Source organism: Myotis daubentonii, chromosome 8, assembly GCF_963259705.1.
Source record: "Myotis daubentonii chromosome 8, mMyoDau2.1, whole genome shotgun sequence".
Taxonomy (NCBI): Eukaryota; Metazoa; Chordata; class Mammalia; order Chiroptera; family Vespertilionidae; genus Myotis; species Myotis daubentonii.
Window position 1 is genome coordinate 3,634,541 of NC_081847.1, and position 26,777 is coordinate 3,661,317.

The window sequence follows — 26,777 nt, forward strand, 5'->3', positions numbered from 1 at the left end:
CTGTGATGAACCCTCCTCCAGCCGGGCGCTAGGACTCAGCACATTCTCGGAGGCCACCCGCCCCTCCTGCTCTTGGGCGGTGGGTGGAGACCTGGCCCCTAGGGGTTCAGAGGGAGCCCACCCACCACCTCTGCCCACTGGCCCCTCCAGGGATATTGTAGACACCCGCCCTACTTAGATGAGGGGGGGGGGGAGGTTACCCAGCCTCTAGACTGCCAGGGTCCCCCGCTATCATGGGGGTGCTGGGGGCAGGAGTGTACTGCTGTGGTGTTTGTGATGTGGGGGTTCGGGGAGGGAGGGAGGGTGAGGCAGGTCAAATCCCCCATCCTGGGCCACTACGCCTGGAGGCAGCTGTCCTTTGCAAGGGATCATAAATTACCCCAGCCGGCCTGTCCGGTGACTCCAGATTCCTCCAGGTCTCCTGCCCACCCTCTGAGCCGGCCCTCCCCCACCCTGAGCTTCCGCAAAGGGAGCTAGCTGCCTCTTCTCCTCGCCCCCACCCCCAGGTGGAGAACAAAAGTGAAGTTACAGAGTTAAGAAGTCGGAGAGGGAGAGGGTAGGGAGGGTCGTTCCCACTGCCTGTTTCCCAATTCCAAGCCCCCCTGATTCAGGATTTGCAGGAGGCTGGGGAGGGGGGCAGCCAGGAAGATGCCAAAGGTGGTGCAAGCTTCCGGGAGCAGCTGTGGGGAGGGGGCAGGACCCCCACCAGGACCAAGCAGGATGCGGCCCCACGAACTCACCTGGCCCCCAGGACTGTCCAGAGGGTCTCACGTGGGACAGACGCCCGGCTGGCCTGGCTCAGAGAATGGGGGGAGCTGCCAGCCTGAACCTGAGGGCCCCATCCCCACCCCCTCGGGCTTCCCTTGAGGCAGATTTGGGTCAGGAGCCTCCCAAACGCAGAAACAGCTGGGACAAAATCCCAGCTTGGCCTCTGGGTTTTGTCCGGTTTCCTGGGCGTCCTCCAGTGCCCTCCCTGGACAGGGAATGGCCCTGAGCGGGAGGGTTCAGCCTGGCCCACATTGTCCCCAAGCACAGGCACCGCCTGGCACAAGGGCAGGTTCCCACGCCCCCCACCCGCACAGCAGGTGCTCAGTACATGTCTTCTAGGCTTCCTGCACCCACCAGGCCATGAGCACCCTTCCTGCACTGTTTGCGGGCGGGGTCCAGCCCCTTCTGATCCATTTCCTTGTTTGAATACACTTTTACCAAACCGCCGGGGGGGGGGGGGGGGTGTATGAATCTGACCTGACACCCCAGGGAAGCATGGATCTGCAATGGGGTTTCTCTGTCCCTCTGCCAATGGGGTTCCCTCCAGGGCCCCACCACGGCCACACACATGGAGCAGACAGCACCTTCTCACACACCTGCAGGATGGGGAAGACATGGGGCGGTATGAGGGAAATAGCCCGAAAACCGGCCTGGGGGAGCGGGGAGGCTGCGCGGGGGGCTCCGGAGGGCAACCCGTCCAACTGGGGTGGGGGGAGTGTATCCAAACGTGTAGGATTCCGTGTGGCCGTCGCTGGGGACGCTGTGCGGTTCTGGGGGTGCGGGCGGGGACGCGCTGAGTCGTTGAAGGACAGATGCCCCGGGCTGGACGCGGGGCGATGCGAGATCGTGCCGACTCACGGCCGCCCCGCCTGAGCCCGAGCCGCCGGGTGCGCTCGGCCGCCCAGAGGTGCCCGAAGTTATGGAAACAAAGAGCGGAGTCCCCAGTCTGGGACGAGCCGGGCGGGCGCGTCGGGACCGGGGGCGCCGCGGGGCGCGGGGATGTCGCCTGGGACCCGAGTCACGCCCTGGGGGGCCTGGGCCTGGCCCGGGGCCAGCAGGTGCCCCTTCCGGAGGCCGACCGGCCGGGGTCGGAAGGGTTAAGGCCGCCGGCCGCCCCTCCCCCTCCCCCTGTCCGTCCCCGGGGCGCGGGGCTCCAGCGCCCGGGCGGGCTGGGGCGGGGCCTGACGTCCGCGGGCGGAGCGAGCCGGCTGGCCCCGCGCTCATACCCCACGGGGCTCCCGCGGCGCGCAGTCCCCGAACCAGCGCGGCCCGGACCTGCGAGATGGGGAGGTCGCGCCCCACGCCGCCGCCGCTGCTGCTGGTCGGGCTGGCCCTGCTGGGCGCGGCGCGGGCGGGCGGCGACCTCAGCCTGCACCCGCCCTACTTCAATCTGGCCGAGGGAGCCCGCATCGCCGCCTCGGCCACCTGCGGCGAGGAGGCCCCGGCGCGCGGCTCCCCGCGCCCCACCGAGGACCTCTACTGCAAGCTGGTGGGGGGCCCCGTGGCCGGCGGGGACCCCAACCAGACCATCCAGGTGAGCGCGGGCCGGGGCAGGGTCGCCGCGGGCGGGGTGCGCCCGGGTTCGGACTCTGCCACTCCAGGCTGACTTGGCGGGGAGCACCCCGGGCCAGGGAGAGCCCCGGCGCGGACGGAAGCCCCGCGTCCCGCCCCGACTCTCCGGTTCCACATTGCAGAGAACAGACGGGACCCCCAACTCGGCCATTCAGTCTGTGCCAGAGAACTAACTGCGTGTTCCCATCGCCCCCCGCCCCCCGGGAAGGCGGGACGTAGCGTCCGGGCGCGGACTGCGGAGCGGAGGGGGCGGGCTGGTGCCCAGTCCTCGGCCGCCCGAGTCCCGGGATGCGGGCGAGGTGGGACTTGGCAGCAGCCGGCGCAGCCCGTGGGGAGGGCGGAGTCGGTCCGCCTTCCCCCAGGACGAGCTGGAACTTGCTGCTGGCGTCCGGAAGGCACTGGGCCGGGCGGGAGGGGCCGGACCCCCGGAGGCTCTCCCTGCGCTGCACAGGGAAAAGCCGTCCCTCCTGGGCGTCTGGGGACTTGGTGGGGACCTGGCGGTGGAGGAGGTGGCAAACAGCTGGGTTTCTGACGGGAGGGGAACAGGAGCTCAGTGCGGGCCGGCATCTCTGCCCACAGGTGGGGGAGTCCTCGGGGGAAGACCCTGGGCAGGGCGTGCCCTCCCAAGCCAGCAGCCTGCAGGTGGGGAGTGGGTTAGGTGCCCCTCCCAGGACCCCTCTCCCCAGGGAAGCAGGGCTGCCAAGGCCCTCAGGGCAGGTTGAGGGCTGGGGTCCTGTGAGGCTCCTGGGGTTGGTTGCCCTGGGGGAGCAGGTGGGGTCTGCTCTCGGGGTCCCTGACACCCTATGCTAGGCTCATCTTTCCATTCCTGCGGAGCCTTAAGAGGAGTCTGGGGTCCCCAGCGCTGCTGTAAACTGCGCGTCTCCTCCAGGAGGAGGTCCAGGCCACCACCTTCCTGGTGGGAGAGGCTGGGGGAGGGGAGGAAGGTAGTTGGATGGGGGAGTAGCTGGGGTGGGTGATGAAGGAGCCTTCACTGCCCGCCTTCTGCCCGCCCTCCCCTTCTGCCCGCCTTCCCCCGCAGTGCAGGGAGGAGCTGGGGGGGGACCCTGGTGTGGCAGAGCCATTCTCAGGCAGAGAGCTGCCTCCCTCTGACGCCTCCATTCACCTGCATGCTCTCCTCTAAGCCCCGCACAGCAGAGATAGGTGGTCTCACGCTCACATTTCAAATGGGGAAACTGAGGCCTGAAAAGGTGCAGACACCTGTGGAAGCCTCACAACCGGACTCTGACCTGGCTGGGGTGAGCAATGAAAACCAAGGCCACTGCGGGCCCTGGCACATCAGGTTGACGTCAAAGGGGCTGGATCCAGGGAAGGAACTTGAAGGGGGTTTCCAAAGCTGCCCCAGGGGGCCTGGCCAGCCCCCACCGCCCCTCCTCACTGCTCAGCTGAGATTCTGCCACTCCCGTAGTGGACGCTCCTGGCTTCCTCTGAACCCCAGACCACTCCTCCCACCCATGCTGCCTGGCCCCAGATGGCAGACCCTTGAGGAGGGCCAGTTGCATGGATCCCTGCAGGGAGGGGCCCTTCAGTGCCCCCTCACAGTGGGTAAAGGAGCAGCCTGGAGCAGGGCTCGAAGCTGCCGTCCTCTCCTTTCCTTAGCTGTGTGGCTTTCCTCCCAGAGCCTTAGTCTCCTCGTCTGTGAAATGGGCACGGTGTGAGGGCCCCATTTACCTCGATTTGGAGACTGGGAAGCCATCTGTCACACAGTGACTGCGTGGCAACCAGCGGCAGCCCTGGTGTCAGGGGCCACAGAGCTGGCCTTGAACGAGAAGTGTCAGCCTGCTTGCCTAGTCGCCAAAGCTTTCCCCAAAAGCCTGTGGCCTCAGGGGTTAGAACAGGGGTGGGCAAACTTTTTGACTCGAGGGCCACAATGGGTCCTTAAACTGGACCGGAGGGCCGGGACAAAAGCATGGATGGAGTGTTTGTGTGAACTAATATAAATTCAAAGGAAACATCATTACATAAAAGGGTACGGTCTTTTTTTTCAATAGTTTTATTCATTTCAAACTGCCGGATCCCGGGTGAGGCATGGTAGGAAGACTGGCGGCCAGACGGACATGAGCTGAACAGCCATGGGACCTTAGACAAGTCCCTGGACTGCCCAGCACCTCCACCCTCTCCTCTGGGGACAGTGGGCCTGCTCAGTGCCCTGGTCTCTGATTGGGTTGGTGTGGTGCCAGGGAGATACAGCCCACCTTCTCTCCATCTTATGCCACATGGGGGAGGTCACAGAGGACATGGGGCCCAAGGCTGCAGGCTCGCAGCTCCGAGGGGACCCCCTGGAGGAGACGGGACAGAAGCTGGCGGGGCCAAGGCAGGGTGTCCCACCTGGAGCCCTGCTGGCGAGGCGGTCCTGTGCGAGCAGCCCTTTCAGCATCAGGTGGGCATGGGGGGAATTCGGGACTGGCCCTAGGCCCGCAGGCAAGTCGGGGGCTAGGCTGCTGGTATGGTGACTCACTGGGAGGGGAAGTTCTTATCTCTGCTCCCGGTTTCCGCACTCTGCTCCAGCAGGACCCTCTGCAGCCAAGGTGTGGAGGGAACTGCACCCCCTGCCACTGTGAGCCCGGCCAGGCACAGTGAGGACGACTAGGGCCGCCTCTCCCGACTGTCTGCAGGGGCTGGGCCGAAGCCACACGGGCTCACAGGCTGGGAGGGTCTTGACCACAGGCAGCCTTCCCAGAACGCCACCACCCCAGCCACATGCCTTGCCCACCTCCTCCGTGAAACCTCCCCGCCAGTCAGGGCCCTGACAGCCTGTACCCATGTGCACAGTACTTCTGGCGACACCCTTGAATCCCTCCTCTGTTCGCCCAAGAGCTCCCACAGGCCCGGGAGCCAGAGCTCCAGGTTCCAGCCTAGGTTCACTATTCGAGCCCGGCAGTACGGTCCACCTGGCTCACGCCCTTCTCTGGTGTCCTCCGTGGTTCTGTCCCCAAGGTGTGGCCGCTCTGGTGGTGAGCTCAGGAACAGGTAAAAACAAGATGGGTGTCCCTCACCCCCAGCTCGCAGCCCCCGGGAGGCAGTAAACACAGAATCATTAATAACCAGACAGTTCCAGGTCTGGAGGGAGAATAAAAAAAGCAAGGTGATGTCTGGGGGATGGGGGGGGCAGCACCCTGGGTGGTCTACTAGGTCTGGGTGGGGGCACTGTTACCGAGGTGACCTCTGAGCTGAGATGGAGGACAGGAGGTCAGGGTGCAAAGGCCCCAGGCAGGAGCAAGGTCTGAGATGGCAGGACTCAAAGCACCCAGCACCAGGATCCGGAGCCCAGCTGCTGCCTGTTGGTCTCGCCCTTCCAGGTGCATGGAAGGAGCCCGGGGCAGACCCATCCCGGGGAGGCGGGTGCTGTGCACATGTGGGGCCTGGGAGTGGGGGTGGGGCATCCCACACTCCCACCTCCAACTCCTCCAATGAGGCCTGGCCCCCTGGGAGGCTGAGAGGGGTGGTGGCTGCCTTTCCCAGACTCTGGCCTCAATCACTGCCAGGTCCCGAAGGGCCGCCTTTGTTGTATGTGGAGGGATGGCAGGTCTGGTTTCCTCTGGGGCGGGGAGGGGCAGAGGGAGGGTTAGGCTCCACTGGGCCAGTGGCCAGGGCTCAGCCCTGCCCCCACCCCACCCCAGGCTCTGGGCACCTGCTCCTCCGTGATAGGAACAGCAGGCCAGGACGCAGGGAGCCCTCTGTCCCCCCAGGGGACAGGCCCCTGGCAGGTGTCTGGACTGTGATGGAAGCAGATGCCAGGCCTGGGGTGGGATCATTAATCCTGGGACAGCTGAGGCGGGTGCCAGCATTACCCCACTCTTCTGATGGGGACACTGAGGCTTAGCAGCTATCGTGACTTGGCCAGGTCCCAGCGCTCAGAAGCAGCAGAGCCAGAGGTCCAGGCCTTGCCTGCTGGCTGCCCACATGCCTCCACTCTGGGGCCTGTCCCCACAGGCCACTGGAACGGCTTGGTTCTGTCTCTCTGGAGACTCTAATCCAGATGGCTCTGGGTGGAAGCCTGGCAGGGATGTGTGGGAGACACGCCGTTGGGAGGCGGGGAGGGGGTCTGGCTGTCTGACTGTTCCTGGCCGCCTGGGCCCCTCGCCTCCAGGTGATTCCAGCCTTCTGTTTGTAGGGAGCAAGCGAGTTGCCCCTTGACTGGCCCCTTCTCCCCAGCTCCAGCGGTTCTTCTGCCCCAGGGCCCTTTTGCGGCAGTCCCTCTGCCCGGAGTACACACCTCCTTATAGAGTATGCCACCTCCTCAGAGAGGCCCACCTTGATTTTCCCATCTAAAGTGGGTGTCCCTGCCCTGGCCAGGGTGGCTCAGTTGTTTGAGCGTTATCCCACGCACCAAAAGGTTGCTGGTTTGGTTTCCTGTCAGGGTCCGTATGGGAGACAACCGATCGATGCTCTTCTCTCTCCCATCCTGTCTAACAAAATCAATAAAGTCCGGCCAGCGTGGCTCGGTGCTTGAGCATCGACTTATGAACCAGGAGGTCACATTGATTCTCGGTCAGGACACATGCCCGGTTGTGGGTTCGATCCCCAGTGGGGGGTGTGCAGGAGGCAGCCAATCAATGATTCTCTCTCATCATTGATGTTTCTATCTCTCTCTTTCCTCCCTTCCTCTCTGAAATCAATAAAATATTTAAAAATAAAATAAATCAATAAAAATATTAAAAAAATAAATACATAGCCTGGCTGGCATGGTTCAATGGTTGAGCATCAACCTATGAGCCAGGGCACATGCCCGGGTTATGGGCTCGATCCCCAGTGTGGAAAGTGCAGGAGGCAGCCGATCAATGATTCTCTCTCATCACTGATGTTTCTATCTTTCTCTCTCTCCCTTCCTCTCTGAAACCAATAAGAAGATATTTAAATAAGTAAGCAAATAAATAAGTAAACCAACTGGGTGTCCCTCTCCTTCCCCTCTTGGTCTCTCCACATGATGTGACCACCTCTCACATGAGCTATGTCTCCTGAGTCGGGAGCACAGTAGACACAGAAAATGAGTGAATGGTGAACGAGGGTCCCCAGGTTGGGGTGTATGATGTGGGAGAGTGAGTGGAGGGGACAAGCAGTCCAGGCCCTTCTCTACCATCCTCCTGCTCCGTCCCCCCAGGGCCAGTACTGTGACATCTGCACAGCCGCCAACAGCAACAAGGCCCACCCCGTGAGCAATGCCGTCGACGGCACGGAGCGCTGGTGGCAGAGCCCGCCGCTGTCCCGCGGCCTGGAGTACAATGAGGTCAACGTCACCCTGGACCTGGGCCAGGTAGGGTTCCTTCTTTGTCGTCACAGCCCCCGCCTCTGCATTCCTGAGCCCAGGGTCCCCGCCTGAGCACCCTCGGGCCAGCCAGGAGTCTGGGCAGACCTTCCCCTGGGGCAGGCCCAGCACAGAGGTGTAACCGCAGGCACCTCACGCGCTCTTTCCCCATCCCTGTGGTGAAGAGGCGGCCGTGGGGAGTTAGGGTGGGGGTGCTGAGGGTCCAGCGTGGAGGCAAATGCTGAGCCCTGGTGTGTATTCTGGGGAATTCTTCTGCAGGGAGCCAGGCTCTGGCTTGCTGGTGTGGGAGGGGCCCCAGGAATGTGGAGGAGGCTGGTGGACGTGGACATTCCTGGGATACCTGTGCTGCAAAGGCCGGGGGTCAGGTGTGCCTGCTCCGGGCCCTGTGCAGGCAGGAGGGTGGGGCCGGCATTTTCCAGAGACAAGAGTCCCCCTTGGTGGGCCTGCTGGGCCAGACTAGGGTCCAGGGTGTGTCCTGGTACTGTGTTACTTTGCCCAGAGGCCTGGCCTTGACATCCTGGCCTGTGAAGTGGGCCGGCGATCCCGTCGCCTCCTGGGTCGGGGTGGGGCGGGGAGATGAGGCCAGGCCTGCCTGGAGTTGGGGTGACAAGGTTGATCCTACTAGACCGCACCCCCGAGGCGGGGAAGGAGTCAGGTCCAGGTGCTAGAGTCCAGGCCGCGTGACCCGGGGCGCCTGCCTGATGCAAGCCCCCTCCTGCTGCGTGCGACCCTGAGGGTCCGAGGAAGGTGGTGCAGTGTCTCGCCTGAGCTCACTGGAAGGGCAGACCCCTCGGGCAGGTTTGGGGGACAGTGTCAGGCGCCTCCCTGGAGGTCTACAGGCCTGGCCCAGTGGTTGGGTAGGCAGTGAGAGGAGTGGGTTTCAGTTCTAACGGGTGGCCTGAAATTTTGGGGGCTCTGGATTGGCTGCGATGTCCTGGGGAGGCGGGGAAAGAGGCTGGGTGGGAACTGGGGAGAAGGCTGCCCCTCACAGGCTCCTGCAGGCAGGTCCCAGGACTGGTGCTGGCACCTGACCCAGGTCTGGCTGGGGCTTTCATGCGGTTTCCAGCACGTCTGTGCTCTACTGCCCCTGGGAGCCTGGGAGGGACCTCAGAACCCTGTGTGGCCTGGGTGCCCTACTCTGGTACTGCAGGTCTGTCAGAGGGAACGTGTGCTGAGCTGGTGGGCTCTCGCTGCTCCTCCTGCTCCTCTTCCCCTCCCTCTGGGACAGGCCTGGCCAGGTTGGGGGAGGGGCGAGGGCCCTAGCTGGGGGTGCAATGGCCCAGTCTCCATGGCAACCCCAGAGTGGCCTCCGAGCAGGTGGGCACAGTGCCCGCAGCCGAGGTGCAGTGTGGGGCTGAGGAGGAGCTCGCGGGGTCCCTGCCCCTCTTGGCTCTGTGCCGCCTGAGCCGCTGTGAACCTGGCTGGAGATGTGGTGGCAGGCAGCTCATTTGCTCGGTAGACTGGCCCTGGGCCAGGGATAGGGTTCACCGTGGGCACCTCCTGCCTCTCCAAGCCTCCGTTTCCCTGACTGTAAAATGACCCGCAGGAGAAAGGGGCCGTTTCCAGGTCTGTGGGGAGGTGGACCCACCCATCTACCTGCCATGGTTCCCTCCCCTCCCTCTCCTTCCTCTCCATCTCCCGAGCCCTCTTTCCCATCTTTCCCCCACACACCCGGTCCCTGCCTGCCCGAGAGCCCACCAAGCCCTTGTCTTGGTCTGGCCGAGGGGCTGCCAGCCTTGGTCGGGACGGGCAGGGCCAGGGCCTGCTCACCGTGTGCGTTGGAGTTGGGTGGGACGATGGACCCAGCTCCCTCCAGGGTGAGAGGGTGGAATTCTGGGAGGGACCGGAAACGGGCTCATTGCCCTCCTCCCTGAGCACGAGCAGAGACTGGCTCTTTGGGGGGCCACTTGCTGGGGTTGGGGACGGAGACTAGGTCCTGCCCTCAGCACCCAGTCTGGGCAGAGGAGCCCACGTAGGGTAGGAAGTGAGGGCTCTGGGGGCCGGAGCACTGGGGAGGCATCTGGAGTGCAGGCGGGCCCTCCTGGGCCCTCACAGTGACCCTGGGGTCTGTGCCTCCAAGTCTACCCAGATCTGGTGTCAGGAGCACCTGTGCCTACAGTCCGATGGAGGAGGTGCCCAGGGCAGAACCCTCCAAGCATGCTCCCTGGTGCAGATGAGAGACAGGCTGGGCGGGAGGGGCCCAGGGGTCCCGACCCCCGACTGGGGTTCTCCCACTTTGGGTAATCCTTGGAGACGAGGGTCCGGGTGGGGCTGGGGCTTCCTTCAGGAAGTGGGGCTGAGTGGGCAGCAGGGCTGGGCACTCCGGTGGCAGGCTGCCAGCTGCCTTTGTTCTGGGATCTGGAGCGGATGCCCTGGAAAGGGGGTGGGGTGGCCAGCATGGGCACCAGGAGGCCTTCCTGCCTCTGGGAGACTGAGAAGGCCGCGGCTGCCTCACAGCTCCTCCTCTGCCGGGTGGGCCGCCCGGAGCTGGCGGGGGCAGCGAGCCTGCCCTCCTTCAATGGCTGTTGCCTCTGTCTGACCTTTCCCCTGGGGGACGTGGGGGATGTGGGACCCCCTTCCTTCCCGTTGCCGACGGAGCAGCAGGTCCCAGGAGCCAGGTCCTGGCTGGGAGGGGATGCAGGGCTCGGGCCTCGGGACCTTGCCCCGCTCCCTGCGTGGATCTCTGCCAGGGACCCTCAGGCCCAAGACAACCATTAGTGCCAGCCTCCAGGTGGGGCCAGCAAGGCTCCGAGGCTGGTGCCAAAGGTGCTGCGTCCCGAGTCCTGTGGTGTGACCTGACGAGGGTCCTCCCAGGGGCCACAGGTTCTGCTGATCTCCTGTCCCTCCCGTGGGACCTCCCGTGGCCTTCGGCTCTCCCTTCACTGCACCCAGTGCGGGGTGGGTGCTGTTGCCAACCTCCTGGGCTCAGGCCACATGGCGAGGCAGGTCCTGACCCAAGTGCTCTGCCCCTACCAGGGGTTCTGTCATGGGCTCTCAGGCCCTCTGCCCAGTAGTTTTAAGGACCTGGGCAGGTGAGTTGAGGCCCATGGAGTGCCCTCCTCCCTCTCCAGACATCTCCCTGGTGGCCCTTACTGTGGCTGCAGCACATTCCCCAGGTCCGGGTGAGGAGCGCTGGAGCCCGATGCTGAAGGGCCAGGTGGAGGGGCCCAGCAGGGTGAAGGTACAGAGGGATGGCACCGGCCTTGGGGTCTAGGCAGGTGGTTGGCTGTGAGGCCAGAAGTGTGGGTTGGGGGCTAAAAATGCCAGGTGAGGGGTCTATGGCCTCCCTGGGGGACAGGACATCAGCTGGGTTTGCTGAGGAGCAGAGCTCCGGTGAGCTGCCCTGGGCACCTGGGCATACTGAGCACCCGTGTGGAGAGACCAAGACCTCATCTGGTCTCCGTGCCTCAGTTTCTTCCTCAGTACATGGGGGGCGGTGAGGGCACCTGGGCACCTGCTTTAGGGCCTTTGTACCTGAGCAAGGGCCCCCTGCACCAGCTCCTTTGGCTGGATCCCCGTTTCCAGGCACCACGCCCGCAGGCAGGTTGGCTCGGGGCGCCCTGTGCAGGCCGCCTGGTCCCCGCATGCCCCGGCCTGACTCCCCAGAAGGGCCAGCGGGGTTATTCGAGGGGAGTGGCAGGAAGTTCAGCCGAGGCTGGCCAGGCTCTGGTTACTGAGCCCAGCAGCCAGGACAGGTGTGGGGCCTGGACTGGACACAACCCCTTGAGCTGGGCCATGGGGAGGTCCTGGGGGGCCAGGCAGGGCACCTCCTGCTCCAGCACAGGCGTCTCCTTGTGAGAATCGGTGAAACCTGCCCCTGCTGGGCCTTTTGCTGACAGCCCTTCATCCCTGGCCTGGTGCTTCCTGCCCCCCAGCAGCCACACACAGCCAGGGGCTGCTCGCCTCTGCTCACTGGGGTGCACACAGACGTCCCCCGCCCCTCCACACTAGACGCCGCCTCAAAGGCTCCTTTTTCCATCTGTTGTTTTATTATTATTATTAGTGATTTTTAGAGAGAGAGAGAGGAAGGGAGAGGGAGAGAGAGATAGAAACAGCAATGAGAGGAACATCATTAATCGGCTGCCTCCTGCACGCCCCCACTGGGGATCGAGCCTGCAACCCGGGCATGTGCCCTGGCCCGGAATCCAACCAGGGATTTCTTGGTTCCTGAGTCAACACAACTGCTGAGCCACACCTGCTGGGCTCCCATCTTCGTTTTTTTGTTTGGTTGGTTTTATTGTTTTGTGTGTGTGGTTTTTTTAAAAATATATTTCATTGATTTTTTTTACAGAGAGGAAGGAGGAGGGATAGAGAATTAGAAACATCGATGCGAGAGAAACATTGATCAGCTGCCTCCTGCACACCCGCTACTGGAATCGAACCTGGGACCCTTCAGTCCACAGGCCGATGCTCTATCCACAGAGCCAAACCGATTAGGGCTGGTTGGTTTTATTGTTGTTAATCCTCACCCGAGGATATTTTTCCATTGATTTTTAGAGAGAATGGAAGAGAGAGGGAAAGACAGAGAGAAACACACGGATCGGTTGCCTCCTGCACGAGCCCCGGCCAGGGCCTGGGCCTGGGCCTGGGAGGAGCCTGCAACCAGGGCACCTGCCCTGACCAGAATCGAACCTGGGACCCTTTGGTCCGCAGGCTGACGCTCTATCCGGCTAAGGCCCGTCTGTTTTTAAACAAACCCCACAACGTCGACCTCCAGCAGCGCCGCTCGCGGAGACTAAACTGTTTGGGCTTGAGGTCCCCTTGGGATAAACTCCACTTCCTGTGGCCGGGGCTGACCACCTGGCCTCCTGGGCCTCTGCAGGGGGGAGGGGATGGGAGCAGGGAGCACCCTGAGGTTCTGGCCCAGCGGGCACTGACGCTCCACTCTAGCGGGTGAGCTCCTGAGCACCCAGCAGGGCCCGTCCCCCCTCCCCTCCCCTGAAGTCCCCCACCTGCTCTGCGCTCCTGTTTGTTGGGCCCCCGTCCCCAGAGTCGGGCCCCTGGGCCTCTGCCTGTCCCCTCTGCATTTCCATGCTTTACTGTTCCATTCCCCGCTCTGCTGGAGCTGGTCCTCCCTGACCTGGTGTGGACGGCTGTTCTCTACCCCGGTGGGGGCCTGCATAGACTCACCTGCCCTGCCCTGCCCTGCCCTGGCCCCTGCAGGCGGGGCCAGCCCCTGCTGTGGCGTTAATCTTTATCAAGGTTTCCAGAGGGGTCTCTGCTGAGAGGGTGGGCACGCTGGGAGAGGGCAGACCTGGGGCAAGGCCGGTGCTTTCAGCAGACAGGGGTGGGGGCACAGACGCCAGCCCAGCACCTGGGCAGGGGATCCAGGAGGTCTGGGTGCCCCACTGTTCACTCAGGAATGGCCTGGGAGCTAGCCCGGACGCTCGGTCTAGGAGGGGCTTCCTGCCTCCGCCCGGCCACAGCCTGGGACCCTGGCCCAGCCCCAGGAACCAGCCCTGCTTCCGGCAGGGCCAGGGCTGAGTCAGGACTGCCCAGTGATTCACGCAGCCTGCCTGGTGGGTGGGGGCTGGGCCCTCTGCTCCTGGCCTGCCTGGCTCTTCCTAGCTCTGAGATGGGCCAGGGCAGAGATGGGGTGTGCTTGCAATCCAGGGGTTCCAGCCACCACCCTGCCCTTGGTGACAGAGGTGCCTGAGCCCAGGAGGCTGCTGGCCACCCTCTGCACCCTCCAGGTTTCATTCCTCTCTAGTGTTGTCCAAATCCCAGCCCCCGCCACCCAGCGAGCATTCCCCTCCCCACCGGGGCCTCTGCACTGCGGAGCAGTGTCCGGACAGGTGCTGCTGCTTTCGCTTGTCTACCTCAGGGACAGGTGCATCTTCAGTGCAGGCCTCTGGCAGCCATCACACCAGACTCCTGACCCCTGTCTTTCTTTCCACTGCTCCTGTGCCCAGGAGGGGATGTGGCTACTCGGGGTCACTTGGCCATTAGTGCCTGAGCCCACCTGGGCCTCCTGCTCTGGCCTGGCCCCCGTCAGGCATTGGTCACGGGGGCAGGGGGGGAGAAGCCCTCCTGGGGGGCCCTCTGTGGTCAGGCCGGGAATGGGGGCCAGGGTGTAGTGACCGAGAGGCCGTCCGGCTGCTGTCCTGGAGACGTGCCTGCCCCAAAATAGCCAGATTGTTAAAAATAACTCAGGAGGCTTTTGTTTGGCTTTTGCTTAAAAGACGTTCTTTCCTTCTGCAAAGAACTCTGCAGCGGGAAAGGTCAGCCTGCGCTGGCAGCAGAGCCCGGGCGGTGGGGGCAGGGCGGTGGGCGCGGCCGCCAGGCTCTCCCGGGTCAGGCCCAGTGTGGCCTTGGGAGCGGCACCAGGTCAGGGACAGACGGGGAGAGAGAGCGCTGGGCTCATGCCTTTCCTCCCCTCCAGCCTGGGCCAGGGCCTCTTGTGTGACAGACAGATGGCCAGGTGGACAGCCGCAGGGGCGGGGTCTTTCTCTAAGCACGTCCCAGCATGACGGGCGTGGGGGCAGTTCCCATGACGCCTGGTCCTGCCTCATCAGTGTCTTCAAATCAATATTTGTGCAAGTGCCCTCAGCTGGGAAACATGCAGCTGCCGCTGAGGGGGGGGGGGGGCAGAGCTGGCCAGTGGCGGCTGCAGCCTGGTGGCCTCACTCAGGGAAAGGCGGGGGTGGGCCCCCTGGCTGGGGGGAGCCTTCAGTCTCCTGGGGGCCTTGGGTGACTCACGCACAGCCAGGTCCCCTGGGGCTCCCTGGAATGCTGAGGGTTGGCCAAGGTGCTGGCTGGGTACAGGGCCTGTCCCCCAGGGCGCACCCTCCCCCACCCAGCAGGGAGGGAGGATGACCTCAGAGCCTGGACATGGGTGACTAGGCTCCCCCCGCCCCCGCCCAGGAAGGCCCCTGGCTTGACGGGGCCGTCCCTGAGACAGGCCTTCCGGGAGGGCCACCTCAGCACAGGCGTGGCTCCGGGTGGGACCCTGCCCCCGCTGGCATCCTTAGCAGCCTGTGCCCCCTAAGGACTGGGCCTTGAGGGGTCGCTGTCCCTCCATGGGGTCACCATGGCGGCCTTGGGCAGCCCTGGAGGGGACCCCTGCTCTGCCTCAACTGGTCGCGGGGGGATTCAGACCAGTGGACGCCCAAAGGGGACCTGCTCCTCTGGGCGGGCAGGGCCCTCGGAGGGTACGGACGGTGGCCTGGAGCGTGACATCACCCTAGGGGTCTGTGGACAGTTCAGAGCCCACAGGGGGTGCCCCTGTGAGCAGCCCTGGTGTGGGGGGCGGGGGGTGGCACTCACTACGTGTGGCATGTTTACCAGCATGTCTGGGCCTCCCACTCCTGAGCGCAGACTGGGGGTGTTTGTGTCCCCCACTACCCTGTACGGATCTCCTTGGAGCCCACACTCCACACACAGAGTTCAGCATGTACAGTGGCTGTCGGCTTTGCTGTTCCCTTGGCATCGGGGCCGAGGGGAGGGGCTCGTCCTCAGAGCTGCCTGGGAACCACCGTCCTTCCCTGTGGGAGACAAGCCTGGGGTGGGCGCTCCCAGGGGGCTGTGCGGGCAGAGGTGTGAGGGTGAGCCTGTCACGCACCCACCTCGGGGCCTGGGCCCCGCCTCGCCATCGAGGCCTCGGGCTGAGCAGGTGCTTTTGAGCCCTTGACGCTCCCAGGAGTGCCAGGGGTCCCAGGGGCCTTTCCTGGGGGCTGGGCCTGGGTCCAGGGTTCCAGGTGCCGATGTGATGGGGGCCTCCGCCGTGTGCATCATCCCGGGGAGCGGGGTGAGGGGTCTTCGGCAGTGAGAACCAACTCCCCATGTTCCAGTCTGTCCTCCTCCCTGGGACCTGTCGCAACAGAGGCGTTGGGTCCAGCTGCGCCTGCCCCGTCCCCCCCGGGGCGGGGTGCTTCAGTGCCGGGGCTGTCAGAGTGAAGGGCGGGCTCAGATTGGCTCTGAGAGAGATGGGATCTGACCAGGTGAGACGAGGACAGGCGCCCGTCCCCAGGAGGGGGTGTCACCTGCCAGCTGCGCGGTGAGGCCAGGCATGATGGGAGCATCACCCCCTCCCCCCGCAGGTGTTCCATGTGGCCTACGTGCTCATCAAGTTTGCCAACTCCCCGCGACCGGACCTCTGGGTGCTGGAGCGCTCTGTGGACTTCGGCCACACCTACCAGCCTTGGCAGTTCTTCGCCTGTGAGTCTCTCGGAGCCCAGGCGCGTCCCGGGTGGCGTTACTGCCCGCTCTGTCACACCCAGCTTCTGTTGGGTCAGGACTGTGGGGGCGCACCCCAAAGGCCGGTGGGGCTGAGCGGCTCCCTTCCCTGACGTGGGACCAGTTCCACTTCACAGACTAGGCCACGAAGCTCTGGGGAGCTCAGGCACACAGGGCAAGGCCGCTTTCCTGGCCCTGCACCCTCACCCCCCCCCCCCGATTCCGCAGCCTCCAGGAGGGACTGCCTGGAGCGATTCGGGGTGCCGAGGCTGGAGCGCATCACGCAGGACGACGATGTCATCTGCAGCACGGAGTACTCCCGGATCGTGCCCCTGGAGAACGGCGAGGTGGGCCAGGCGGGTGCGGCGGGCCCCGCGGGGGGCGGGGGGGCGGCAGTCAGGTGCCGGCCTGACTCCATCCTGTCTGCAGGTTGTGGTGTCCCTGGTGAACGGGCGTCCGGGGGCCATGAACTTCTCCTACTCGCCGTTGCTGCGTGACTTCACCAAAGCCACCAACATCCGCCTGCGCTTCCTGCGCACGAACACACTGCTGGGCCACCTCATGGGCAAGGCCCTGCGGGACCCCACCGTCACCCGCCGGGTGAGCACGCCGGCCGGGCGGGCCACGTAGGCGTCCAGGTCACATGGGGGGTCTGGGCCATGTGGGGGTCCTGGTGGGTGGGCCGGGCTGGTGTGGGGGCCTCGACACTCACAGCCAGGTGTGCAGTACTATTACAGCATCAAGGACATCAGCATTGGCGGGCGCTGCGTCTGCCACGGCCACGCGGATGTGTGCGACCCCGTAGACCCTGCAGACCCCTTCAGGTGAGATCGTCGGCTCCCTGCCCGCCCCCTTCATCCCCTGCCAGCCCGGGGGGAGGAGGCCTGGTTCTACTGCCCGCCATGCCCCTGGCCCCTGTGAGCTGCACTGGCCGCCACGCCGTGGTGTCTTTCCCGTGTGCACAGCGAGGGGAGGGGCAGTGCCCTGGGCCCTGCTGCCAGTGGAGGTGAAGTCATTGTCCAGACCCCAAGCCCAGGGCCTGATGGACGGGGTCGCCGTGGAGGCGTCAGCCTGCAGCTGCACATTCCTGTCCTCTGCCAACCCAACAAACACACTCCCTCCGCCCCCCACCCTGACCTTCACCTCCCACCACAGGCAGGCCCAGGGCCTGGACGGGGAGCAGAGGGTGCAGAGCCCCCACAGGCGCCCATCACAGTGCAGGCAGCAGCCTTGGGCCTGAGCCAGCCAGTAAGGCAGGGCCCAGGCGTCTGCATCTTTAACAAGCGGCCAGGAGGTGTGTGCCCTGTACCTTCCTTGCCTCAAAATCACGCAGCCCCCCCACACGCTCTTGGATTTGGGGTCTTCTCTGTGCCTTCTGCTGGGGTTTTGTCTGTACCCCAATTTATAGGGAGACAAGTGAAGCCCAGACAGCATAGAGGCGAACCCCAAACCAGTCCTTTGCAGCCAATGGGTCTAAAGAGGGAGGGACAGGCAGGCCCTGGGGGCCCACCTGCTGTCCAGGCTCCCTGCCGCCCCGGGCGCAGGCTCCTGCCTGCCGCTCTCAGGCAGTCATTGCTCTGAGGAACTTGGTGCCAAGTAAGAACTTGTGAGGCCTGGGAGGGGCGCACACGAGGCTGCCAAATTGGTCTCGGAAGAGAGGCAGGTCTGCCCTTGCCCACTGGGCGGCACCGGCACCCACCCTGACTCACCGGCACTGCACGTGGGCGTGGGCGAGCTCAGCTCCCAGGCGGGGCACAGGACTGCACAGCGTGCCCAGGCCCAGGCACCAGCACCCAGCACACACCAGTGCCTCCACTCCCCCTCCCTGACCTGGAAGGTCGTGGAGCTGCTGCCAGTGTCTGGCTGCTCTGGCTGCTATAACAAAACACCGATCATGCTTCACTTCTCACAGTTTTGGGGGCTGCTGGGGGCCACTTCCCGGGTCCCAGAGGCGTCCTCTCACTGCATCCGCACATGGTGGGCAGAAGGGCAGGGGACTCCGGGTGCTTCTATAAGGTCACTAATCCCTTGAATGAAGGCTCCACCCTCATGACCTGACCACCCCACAGGCCCCCAGGCCGCTGGGCGTCAGGTTTCACATGGGAACTGGGGGGACCCGTCAGTCTGTGGCAGCTGGTGAGTCTCCCGGGTCTGTGTGCCGTCGCCTACAATGGCTGTTTGCCCTCACTCTTGGGTGAAACGTTAACTGACTGTGAAATTCTGGCTGAAGGTCATGTCTCTCAACACTTCGTGGTCTCTCGGCATCTCTGGATGCTTGGGAGAGTCCCCCATCCTGCTCATGTTGCCTGGCATCTTCTGGAAGTTTCTGTGTCTTGGTGCTCTGCTGGTCCACTCTGGTGTTAAGGGGTGGACATGTTTTCTCTGCCTCAGGACTCATGCTTTTTTTTTTTTATTGTGGTTTTTATTTTTTTATTTTTTGGTAGAGAGAGGAAGGGAGAGAGAGAAACATCGATCGGCTGCCTCCCGCACATGCCCCAACTGGGGATCAAACCTACAACCTGGGTGTGTGCCTTGACCAGGAATCAAACCTGCCACCTTTCGGTGCACAGGACGATGCTCCCACCAATCGAGCCACTTGGTCAGGCCAGGACGCAGGCCTTTTGACACCCTTGGCTGTCAGCTCTCTGCCTGCTGGGCTCCTCATCTGCCCCTTTTCTCCTTCTGGAATTCGGTTATGGTTTCCTTCTGTCTCGGGACGTCTGGACCCTCGCCTGTCTCCAAGCTGCCTTCTCCGCTCAGTCTCCTCCCTGCGTCTGACCTGCTGCACAGCCCACCCATTGAGCCTTAAATGCAGTCATTTTGCTTTTTGTTTATAGGAATTCTGACTGGTTCTTTAGTCACACCCACCTATTTTTCTTTTTAATTTAATTTTCCCACCTATTTTTCATGAATCTTAGCTGCCTTGGGTGAGTCTTTAAGCGTCCTTGTTTCAGGTGTCTGCCCGTTGCTCCGTGAAGCTTTTGGGCCGGCCCTGTCTGCTGCGGTGGCGGCCCTGCTCCTCTGCGACTCCCGCGTGCCCTGGATCGGGAAGGGCCTCCCGAGTGGCTTTGTGAGGGCTTTTGCCAAACACGCTGGGTATCACCAACCTGGCACAACTCTACGCGAATTCCTTAGCTTAGGGGTGCCCTGCCCATGTCGACCATTGGAAAGTCTAACAGCAGCTGCACCCTGTGGTTGCCTCTCTGCGGCAGATTGTCCTGCCCCCTCTCCCACGCAGGCTCTCCAGGTGTCCCTGGACGCCGAGGGACACCAGTGCTGACGGCCAAGGCCCTGCGGACCCTCGTGGGGACGGGGCTAGGGTGGTGGGATTGGAGCTCTGGGTCATGCACAGCACTGGCCCAGGACCCGGAAACACACAGCTCAGATGGGGCCCACTCTGGCCCCACCTTGGTGGACATATGGCCTAGGCTGGGTGGGGCTTTGGCATGAGTGTCTGCAGGAGGTGGCTGCAACCTCCGTTCCCAGCTGCGGCCAGCTGTCCCCTGCCACTGAGCCAACAGGAGCTGCTCTCTAGGACAGCAGGCAGGGTTCCAGCCCTCCCATGGGTGTCCGCCCCGGGCTGGAAGGAGGAGCTGTGCTTGGCCACCTGCCTCTGGGGAGTGCCCTGGACTCACGGGCTTCAGACCGAGCTCAGGGCTGCCTGCTGAGCAAGACCTGGGCTTCAGGGCCTGGCCTGTGGGGATGGCATAGCTCCCGGACCCAGGGCTCCAGCTGACCGCTCAGCACCCCACGCACAGCTCACCCACCCGCACAGCCCCTGCGCCTCTGCTTCCTCCTGCCTCTTCCTCTGCGGGGTCTGAGCCCGCTGTGCCATGTGTCCCACAGGCTGAAGTGCGCCTGCCAGCACAACACATGTGGGGGCTCCTGTGAGCGCTGCTGCCCCGGCTTCAACCAGCAGCAGTGGAAGCCAGCCACCCCTGAGAGTGCCAACGAGTGTCAGTGTGAGTGCCCCCTCGTGCACACATGCTTCTGCACAAGCTCATACATGCACACGTCTCATGCACACTTACACACTGGCAGCGCTCACTCCTGCTCACATGCACACACAGTGCTTATGGATACACTCTCACGCACGTGCTTACACATACACACCTGAGCACACACACGTTCGCACATACATGTACAGCACACACATGGACACAGGTGCTCACCCGCTCATGTGCGGACACTCACATGCGTGTTCACAGCTGTACTCACACAAGCTTACACACTGACAGTGCCTATGCACATGTGTGTGGTTGGCCACATCTGAGGTTGTCTGGTTTGTGGGGTGTAGCCTGGGGGCCCTGCTGACAGCTGGCTGCCTGCCCTTCCCTCCAGCCTGCAACTGCCACGGCCACGCGGACGACTGCTACTACGACCCTGAGGTGGACAGGCACAACGCCAGCCAGAACCAGGACAGCGTCTACCAAGGCGGGGGCGTGTGCATCGCCTGCCAGGTGGGCGGGGCTCCGAGCGGCACTTGCGGGGTGGGTGGGGCCAGGTGCTGCTGGATGGGACACCCTGGACTCAACGGCCCTCCTCTACCCCCAGCATCACACCACCGGCATCAACTGTGAACGCTGCCTGCCCGGCTTCTACCGCGACCCCGACCAGCCCCTGGACTCGCCCTACACCTGCCGTCGTGAGTGGGGTCAACCTGGCTGGGGTGTCCTGGGGACGGGTGGCTGGGAGCAGGGTAGCCCAGGGTCCCCGGCCCCCTGCCTCCCCGGGGCCCTCCCACCGCTCCGGGCGGCCCGGCCACAGCTCTCCCCCCACTGCCCAGATTGAGGAGAGACTGCCCGTCCTGGGCCCGAGTCCTGGGCTTGGGTCTCATGACTCCCGGCCCTCACCCAGGTTGCAACTGCGAGTCAAACTTCACTGACGGGACGTGTGAGGACCTGACCGGCCGCTGCTACTGCCGGCCCAGCTTCGCGGGGGAGCGGTGCGAGGCGTGTGCCGCCGGCCTCGTGGGCTTCCCACACTGCTACTGTGAGGGTGCTGCCGGGGGCGGGCCGGGGGGCCTCTGTCCTGCCTCCTCCCTCCATGTGCTGAGCCGACCTGGCTGACATGCGTGTCTCCTCCCCAGCTGTGTCCGCCCCCCGCAACTCCTCCGTGGCACAGGTGCAGCAGGCCGGACAGATTGTGAGTAAGTGTCGCTGAGGTGCCCGCTCCGCCGGTGCCCCTGGAGCAGGGGGCAGGAGGGCCACACAGAAAGGTGGGATAGTCATTTTAGTCACATTAATTTGGGTTCTTTTCATTTTATGCGAACAATACACATTGATGCTAGAAAACCATCAAAAATCTAAGTAAGCTTACGTCGAAGGAGACATTCCCCGCGTTGCAGCCCCGCCAACAGCCCCTCTTCGCGCCGCGGGGACCTCTGGACATGCACACCGGCGTTCACTCACGCGGATGTGTGCTCTGCCTCCTGTTTCAGAATTGCGTTCCCACCCACCGCCACCCTGCAGACGTGTCGCTTCTCGTCCTGTGTCACACAGAATGATGTAGCGTTTCTTCAACCAACACGCAATTGCTAGGGTTTTAGGCTCTTTCCAATTGTCTTTTTAAAAATAATGTTCCGATAAACATCCTTGCAGCTCAAGCTTCCCAGAACTCCTCAGTTCTTCTGTAGGAAGGTTTCCCAAAGAGGGTTCTGCCCGGGCTGGGGCGCCAGCTGGTTCTCGGGGTGAAACGACCTGCCAGCGTCAGGCGTTGGCACACGGGGGCTCCCTTTCCTCCGCATCCTCGCCAGCACTTGTCGTGTGTTGATGTGTTGATGGTAGCCGTCCTGGCAGGTGTGAGGTGGTACCTCGCTGTGGTTGGATGTGCATCTCTAGTGACTAGGATGTGGAGCATGTTTTCATGTCCCTTGGCCTCTGTCTGTCCTCTTTGGAGTGGTGTCTATTGAGGCCCTTGCCCATTGGCTTATTTGGCTGTGTTTTAATCTTCGCCCGAGGATATTTTTCATTGATATTTTTGTTGTTGTTGTTAGAGAAAGAGAGAGAAATCCTGGCCAGGGCTGTTTGGGTTTTTTATTTTTATATTGAATTGTATGAGGGTTTTTTTTTATACATATTTTTACTGATTTCAGGGAGAAAGGGAGAGGGAGAGATTGAAACATCAATGATGAGAGAGAATCATCGATCGGCACGCCCCCTACTGGGATTGAGTCCACAACCAGGCATGTGCCCTTGACCGGAATCAAACCTGGGACCCTTCAGTCCACAGGCTAACGCTCTATCCACTGAGCCAAACCGGCTAGGGCTATGAATTTTTAATATATCTTGGATATTAGCCCCTTATCAAATGTAGCGTTTGCAAATATCTTCTTCAGTTCGGTAGGTTCCCACCCAAGCATATTTCACTTTTAACCTGTGAATTATATGACGAATTCTGTTAACATGGACCCGCCATGAACATAAGGCTTCATTAGCGAGGCTGGTTGAAAGGGTTCTTGCCTGTTTGTGCCATCTTGCTTTGGTTTGTAAGTCGCCTTGTAAAATACTTGGAAAGGGGTTCACAGGTAGGCACCCTTGACTGGGAATCAAACCCGTGACTCTTGATGGTCTATTTTTATTCTTTCTTTCTTTTTGTCTCTTCCTTCATTTGACCCAACAGAAGTGCATTGGATTTACTGCTGTTTTCAAAGGACAGCCCACGGCTATAGCACGGGATTGCTTGGGCTTTTCTCTGACTCATGTGGGGCAGAGGTCTTGCTTCCTTATATAGACATTTTGGAACTAAAACCTCTAATTCCTTCTCTACCCTTCCTTGTGGTTTATTATTGTTTTTGATAGCTTCTTGAATTATTTCTTTACAGGAAAACGTCTAAAATGTCTTTTTGGATGTTGTAACTGGGGGTGCTGTTGTCATCCAGTGGATGGAGGGAGGCTAGGGGTGTACAAAATATCATACAATGCCCAGGCAGCGTGGCTCAGTGGTTGAGCGTTGACCTATGAACCAGGAGTTCACGGTTCAATCCCCAGTCAGGGCACATGCCTGGGTTTCAGGTTCGATCCCCAGAGTCGGATGTGCAGGAGGCAGCCAATCAATGATTCTCTCTCACCATTGATGTTTTTAGTTCTCTCTCCTTCTCCCTTCCTCTCTGTTATCAATAAAAATATATTTAAAAGAAAATAAGAAGAGTACATCTTAAAAAAAAAAAAAAACTATACAGTGCATAGGACGGCCCCACCCCTCTGATAGTTGTCCAGCCCAGAATGTCAGTGGTACTGAGGTTGAGAAACCTGGGCTAAAGCTATCAATTTGCCTCAGAGTATAACTTTAGCCATGTGTATCCAACAAGGTTGATTGTTGTGTTCTCACTATTGCTTTTTTCTATATACTCGGTCATTTCAGTTTTTATTTGCTTTTGACCAGAGTTCTTAGAAGCATGTTTGTCATTCTTGGTGGTTTGATTTTCTTTCTGCCCTTTTTTTTTTTTTTTTTAAATCTCTTTATTGATTTCAGAGAGGAAGGGAAAGGGAGAAGGAGATAGAAACATCAACAATGAAAGAGACTCATCCATCGGCTGCCTCCCACACACACCCCACACTGGGGATCAAGCCCGCAACCCCAGCATGTGCCCCAACCATCCAAACCATGACCTCCTGGTTTGTAGATTGACACTCAACCACTGAGCCACACTGGCCAGGCCCCTGCCCTTTTTTTGTTGGTTCAGTCCTCGTTTGACTACAGCATAGTCAGAGTCAGTAGCCTGACGATTTCTGCTTTTTGTGTTTGAAATTTAATATTTTGTTTTTTACCGTTTTGGGTTGTTCCATGGACATGTGGCAGGAACACGTGTGCTCTGTGGGATACAGATCTCTGTGTGCACCTGTTCCCGCACGCGTGTTAATTATGCTGTTAAATCCACTCTGTCCGAGCGTGGTTTTCGCCATTCTGAGAACAGCCTATTCAGTCTGTCTCTATAGGAGTCTGGTTTTGCCAAACTCTTGAAATGTTGGTAGTTTATTTGGCTTTCTGCACCTTAAGACCATGTTTATTCTGCTCTTAGAGGCTTGGGTTTGCTACCTCTCTTGGGGTGAGGAGGCACAAGTCCACTTTCTCGACACACGTCCCTTTTGTCCCCATTAATGCTCGTGGCCTTGGATTGCCTCCCCCCTCTCCACGCCCGCACTGGCCGCGCTGCGTCATCAGCTTTGTTTCCGTTGAGTAGTCCGAGGTGCGTCCTTTCAGGACCGACCGGATTGTCCTTTTAGAGCCAACCTGGTGCCTTAGGGTTTGTCTCGGACGGGAGTTGGCCTGGTACAGGGGTGGTGGCGTGTCTCCTTTCTGCTTAATTTTTCATCTCTTGCCTTTTGCTGGTCGAGCAACCAAACATGTTTTGGATTTGGTTGGTTGGTTTGTGTTTTCTTCTCTGAGGGTTTGTAAATTCTGGTCCATGGTCACCCTTATACTTGGGACAAATATTGAGCTGTTTTTTTCTCTCAGTAACAAAATCTAAATTGTACGTATGGCCCTCTTTTTATGCACAAGTTAACACTTTAACACATTTTTTCTCCTTTCTTCCTACCCCGGTGTTGCTCAGTGTTGGCCTGCACACCGCAGGGTCACGGGTTTGATTCCTGGCCATACTGGGTTGCAGGTTTGATCTCCGGCTCCAATCGGAAGGCAACCCATCTATGTGTCTACATCAATGTTTCTCTATCTCTCTATCTCTCTCTCTCTCTCTCTCTCTCTCCCCTTCCTTCATCCCTTCCACTCTCTCTAAAAAGCAATGGAAAAAATATCCTCTGGTGAGGATTAATAACAACAAAAAAGACTAGAATTTTCTCCTGGCGTGTCGTGATTCTGAGTTTACATGTTTTGTGGTTGTGTGAACGCCCATGGTTGACTTGGTGTCTACATCACAAACGACCAAGAGTCCACGTGTGTGTCGTCGCCTCATCTCGTCACTCACCAGTTTTCCCTGGAACGTCGACTTTCCCTTCTTGGGATTTTTATTGTCATTTATTTGTTTGACTTAAAATTTAAAAATATATTTTTTCAATTACAATTTTCATACAATATTATGTTAGTGTTGGATGTCCAACATAGTGGTTAGTTGTTTATACACCTTGTGACGTGATCTCCCCATAAGCCAGTGCCACCGCCTGGGACGGGCTTTCAGTCTAGACGTGTGCAGAGTAGAATGTGCGGATCTGGGCTTGTGGGGAAGGGAGGCCTCCCGCGGAGGGGCCGGTCGGCAGGGCTCTGAGGCCTCCGTCCTGCCCCCACCCAGGCTGCGACTGCAACGCCGGGGGCACCCAGAACAACGCCTGCCAGAAGGACCCGCAGTTGGGACGCTGCCTGTGCAAACCCAACTTCCAGGGCATCTACTGCGAGCTCTGTGCCCCAGGGTTCTACGGCCAGGACTGCCACCGTGAGTCCAGCCCCATTCCCGTCCCCGTCCCCGTCCCCGTCCCCCCAGACCCTGACCAGGTGTGGCCTCCCCTCCCGCAGCGTGCCAGTGTTCCAGCCCCGGAGTGGTGGACGGTGACTGTGACCGTGACTCCGGCCAGTGCACATGCCGGGCAGGCTTCCAGGGGGCCACGTGTGACCGCTGTGCCCCTGGCTACTTCCACTTCCCCCTCTGCCAGTGTGAGCAAGGCCTCCCCCGTGGGCACGGTGGGCCTGGGCCCGCGGTCTTGTCTGCCCTGCTCAGCAGCCTGCGCCCTCTCCCCCGCAGTGTGTGGCTGCAGCACCGCGGGGACCCTGCCCCAGGGCTGCGACGAGGCTGGCCACTGCCTGTGCCGGCCCGAGTTCGATGGCCCTCACTGTGACCGCTGTCGCCCCGGCCACCATGGCTACCCTGACTGCCGAGGTGAGCAGAGGGCGGGACTGGGCAGAAGCCTGGAGGTGGGTGTGGGAGGGCCACCGCCGGTGCCCATGGCCTGCCCCTGTCTCTTGCAGCCTGCGACTGCGACCCCCAGGGGGCCCTGGATCAGCTCTGCAGTGTAGGCGGGGTGTGTCGCTGCCGCCCTGGCTACGCAGGCACCACCTGCCGGGAGTGCAGCCCTGGGTTCCACGGCTTCCCCGCCTGTGCCCGTGAGTGTCCTTGCAGGAGGCAGGGAGGGGGGCGCATCCCACCGCATGCCCGAGCCCACACCCCCCGTCCTTCCCCAGCCTGCCACTGCTCTGCCCACGGCTCCCTGGACGCAGCCTGTGACCCCCGCAGCGGGCAGTGCAGCTGCCGGCCCCGAGTGACAGGGCTGCGGTGTGACACGTGTGTGCCCGGCACCTACAACTTCCCCTACTGTGAAGGTGAGGCTGGTGCCATTTGCAAGACAGGCTCACACATCACGTGCTGGGTGTTCATGCCACCGTCTGTGCGCTCTGTGCCCATGCGTGTGTCCATGTGGTTGTTCTTGCATGTGTTCATGTGAGGTTCGTATGCTGTGGGTACGTATCCATGTGCCTTGTTAGTGTCCATGCACATCTCCGCATGTTTGTTCCTGGATGTGTGTTCATGTGTTATGGTTGTATCCATGTGTGTTCAGATGCGGTGCATGTGTCCATGTGCTGTGCACGGGTCCATGTGTGTTCACCTGTGTTCATGTGCTGGATGCGCTTGTTGCATGTTCATAACCATGTGCTGGGGAGGGGGAAGGGCACATGCCCTTGTGGGGTGGGGACCAGAGCATGGAGGTGCGCGTCTTCATGCGTGTTTACACGTGTGGGAGCCGAGGGGCCTGGCCAGGCCTGGGGAATTCTTTGCCGTCAGGGTCAATGACTAAGGAATGACGGAGCGGGTGTCTCCACAGCTGGCTCCTGCCACCCTGCTGGCCTGGCCCCCGCCGACCGTGTCCTTCCTGAGGTGAGCCCACGGCAGCCCTTGGTGGGGCTGAGACGTTGCTTCCCCTGCTGGTTGGTCACTGTGGAAATCTCCAGGTGCAGTTGTTCCCCTGCTGGTCCTCTGTCCCCACTCCGGCGGATGCCAGAGATGGCGCAGGGCCAGGGCTCCAGGGCTGAG

The 26,777-nt window shown here is 61.4% G+C and overlaps 1 protein-coding gene and 1 long non-coding RNA gene across 4 annotated transcripts in view; one reads left to right on the forward strand and one right to left on the reverse strand.

The window, feature by feature from the left end:
- Window positions 1-403: 403 nt before the first annotated feature.
- On the reverse strand, window positions 404-1,731 carry LOC132239165 (uncharacterized). The gene is made up of 3 exons (XR_009453990.1): window positions 1,496-1,731; window positions 1,246-1,364; window positions 404-973 (listed from the first exon to the last, which is right to left on the reverse strand). It is a non-coding gene; the product is annotated as an uncharacterized LOC132239165 (long non-coding RNA).
- A 232-nt stretch (window positions 1,732-1,963) lies between these two features.
- Window positions 1,964-26,777, forward strand: part of LAMA5 (laminin subunit alpha 5) — a 48,206-nt gene continuing 23,392 nt past the window's right edge. For 2 of the 3 annotated variants that reach the window (XM_059705121.1, XM_059705122.1), the window contains exons 1-17: window positions 1,964-2,302; window positions 7,460-7,612; window positions 15,664-15,781; window positions 16,028-16,146; window positions 16,229-16,399; window positions 16,526-16,623; window positions 19,646-19,761; window positions 20,141-20,259; window positions 20,354-20,444; window positions 20,657-20,791; window positions 20,889-20,948; window positions 25,047-25,187; window positions 25,268-25,405; window positions 25,494-25,628; window positions 25,718-25,852; window positions 25,931-26,068; window positions 26,569-26,621. In XM_059705121.1, the coding sequence (XP_059561104.1) occupies window positions 2,051-2,302; window positions 7,460-7,612; window positions 15,664-15,781; window positions 16,028-16,146; window positions 16,229-16,399; window positions 16,526-16,623; window positions 19,646-19,761; window positions 20,141-20,259; window positions 20,354-20,444; window positions 20,657-20,791; window positions 20,889-20,948; window positions 25,047-25,187; window positions 25,268-25,405; window positions 25,494-25,628; window positions 25,718-25,852; window positions 25,931-26,068; window positions 26,569-26,621 (2,172 nt within the window). In that variant the 5' untranslated portion in view covers window positions 1,964-2,050. The remainder of the gene's footprint in view (window positions 2,303-7,459; window positions 7,613-15,663; window positions 15,782-16,027; window positions 16,147-16,228; window positions 16,400-16,525; window positions 16,624-19,645; window positions 19,762-20,140; window positions 20,260-20,353; window positions 20,445-20,656; window positions 20,792-20,888; window positions 20,949-25,046; window positions 25,188-25,267; window positions 25,406-25,493; window positions 25,629-25,717; window positions 25,853-25,930; window positions 26,069-26,568; window positions 26,622-26,777) is intronic. The other variant, XM_059705123.1, reaches the window with a different exon arrangement.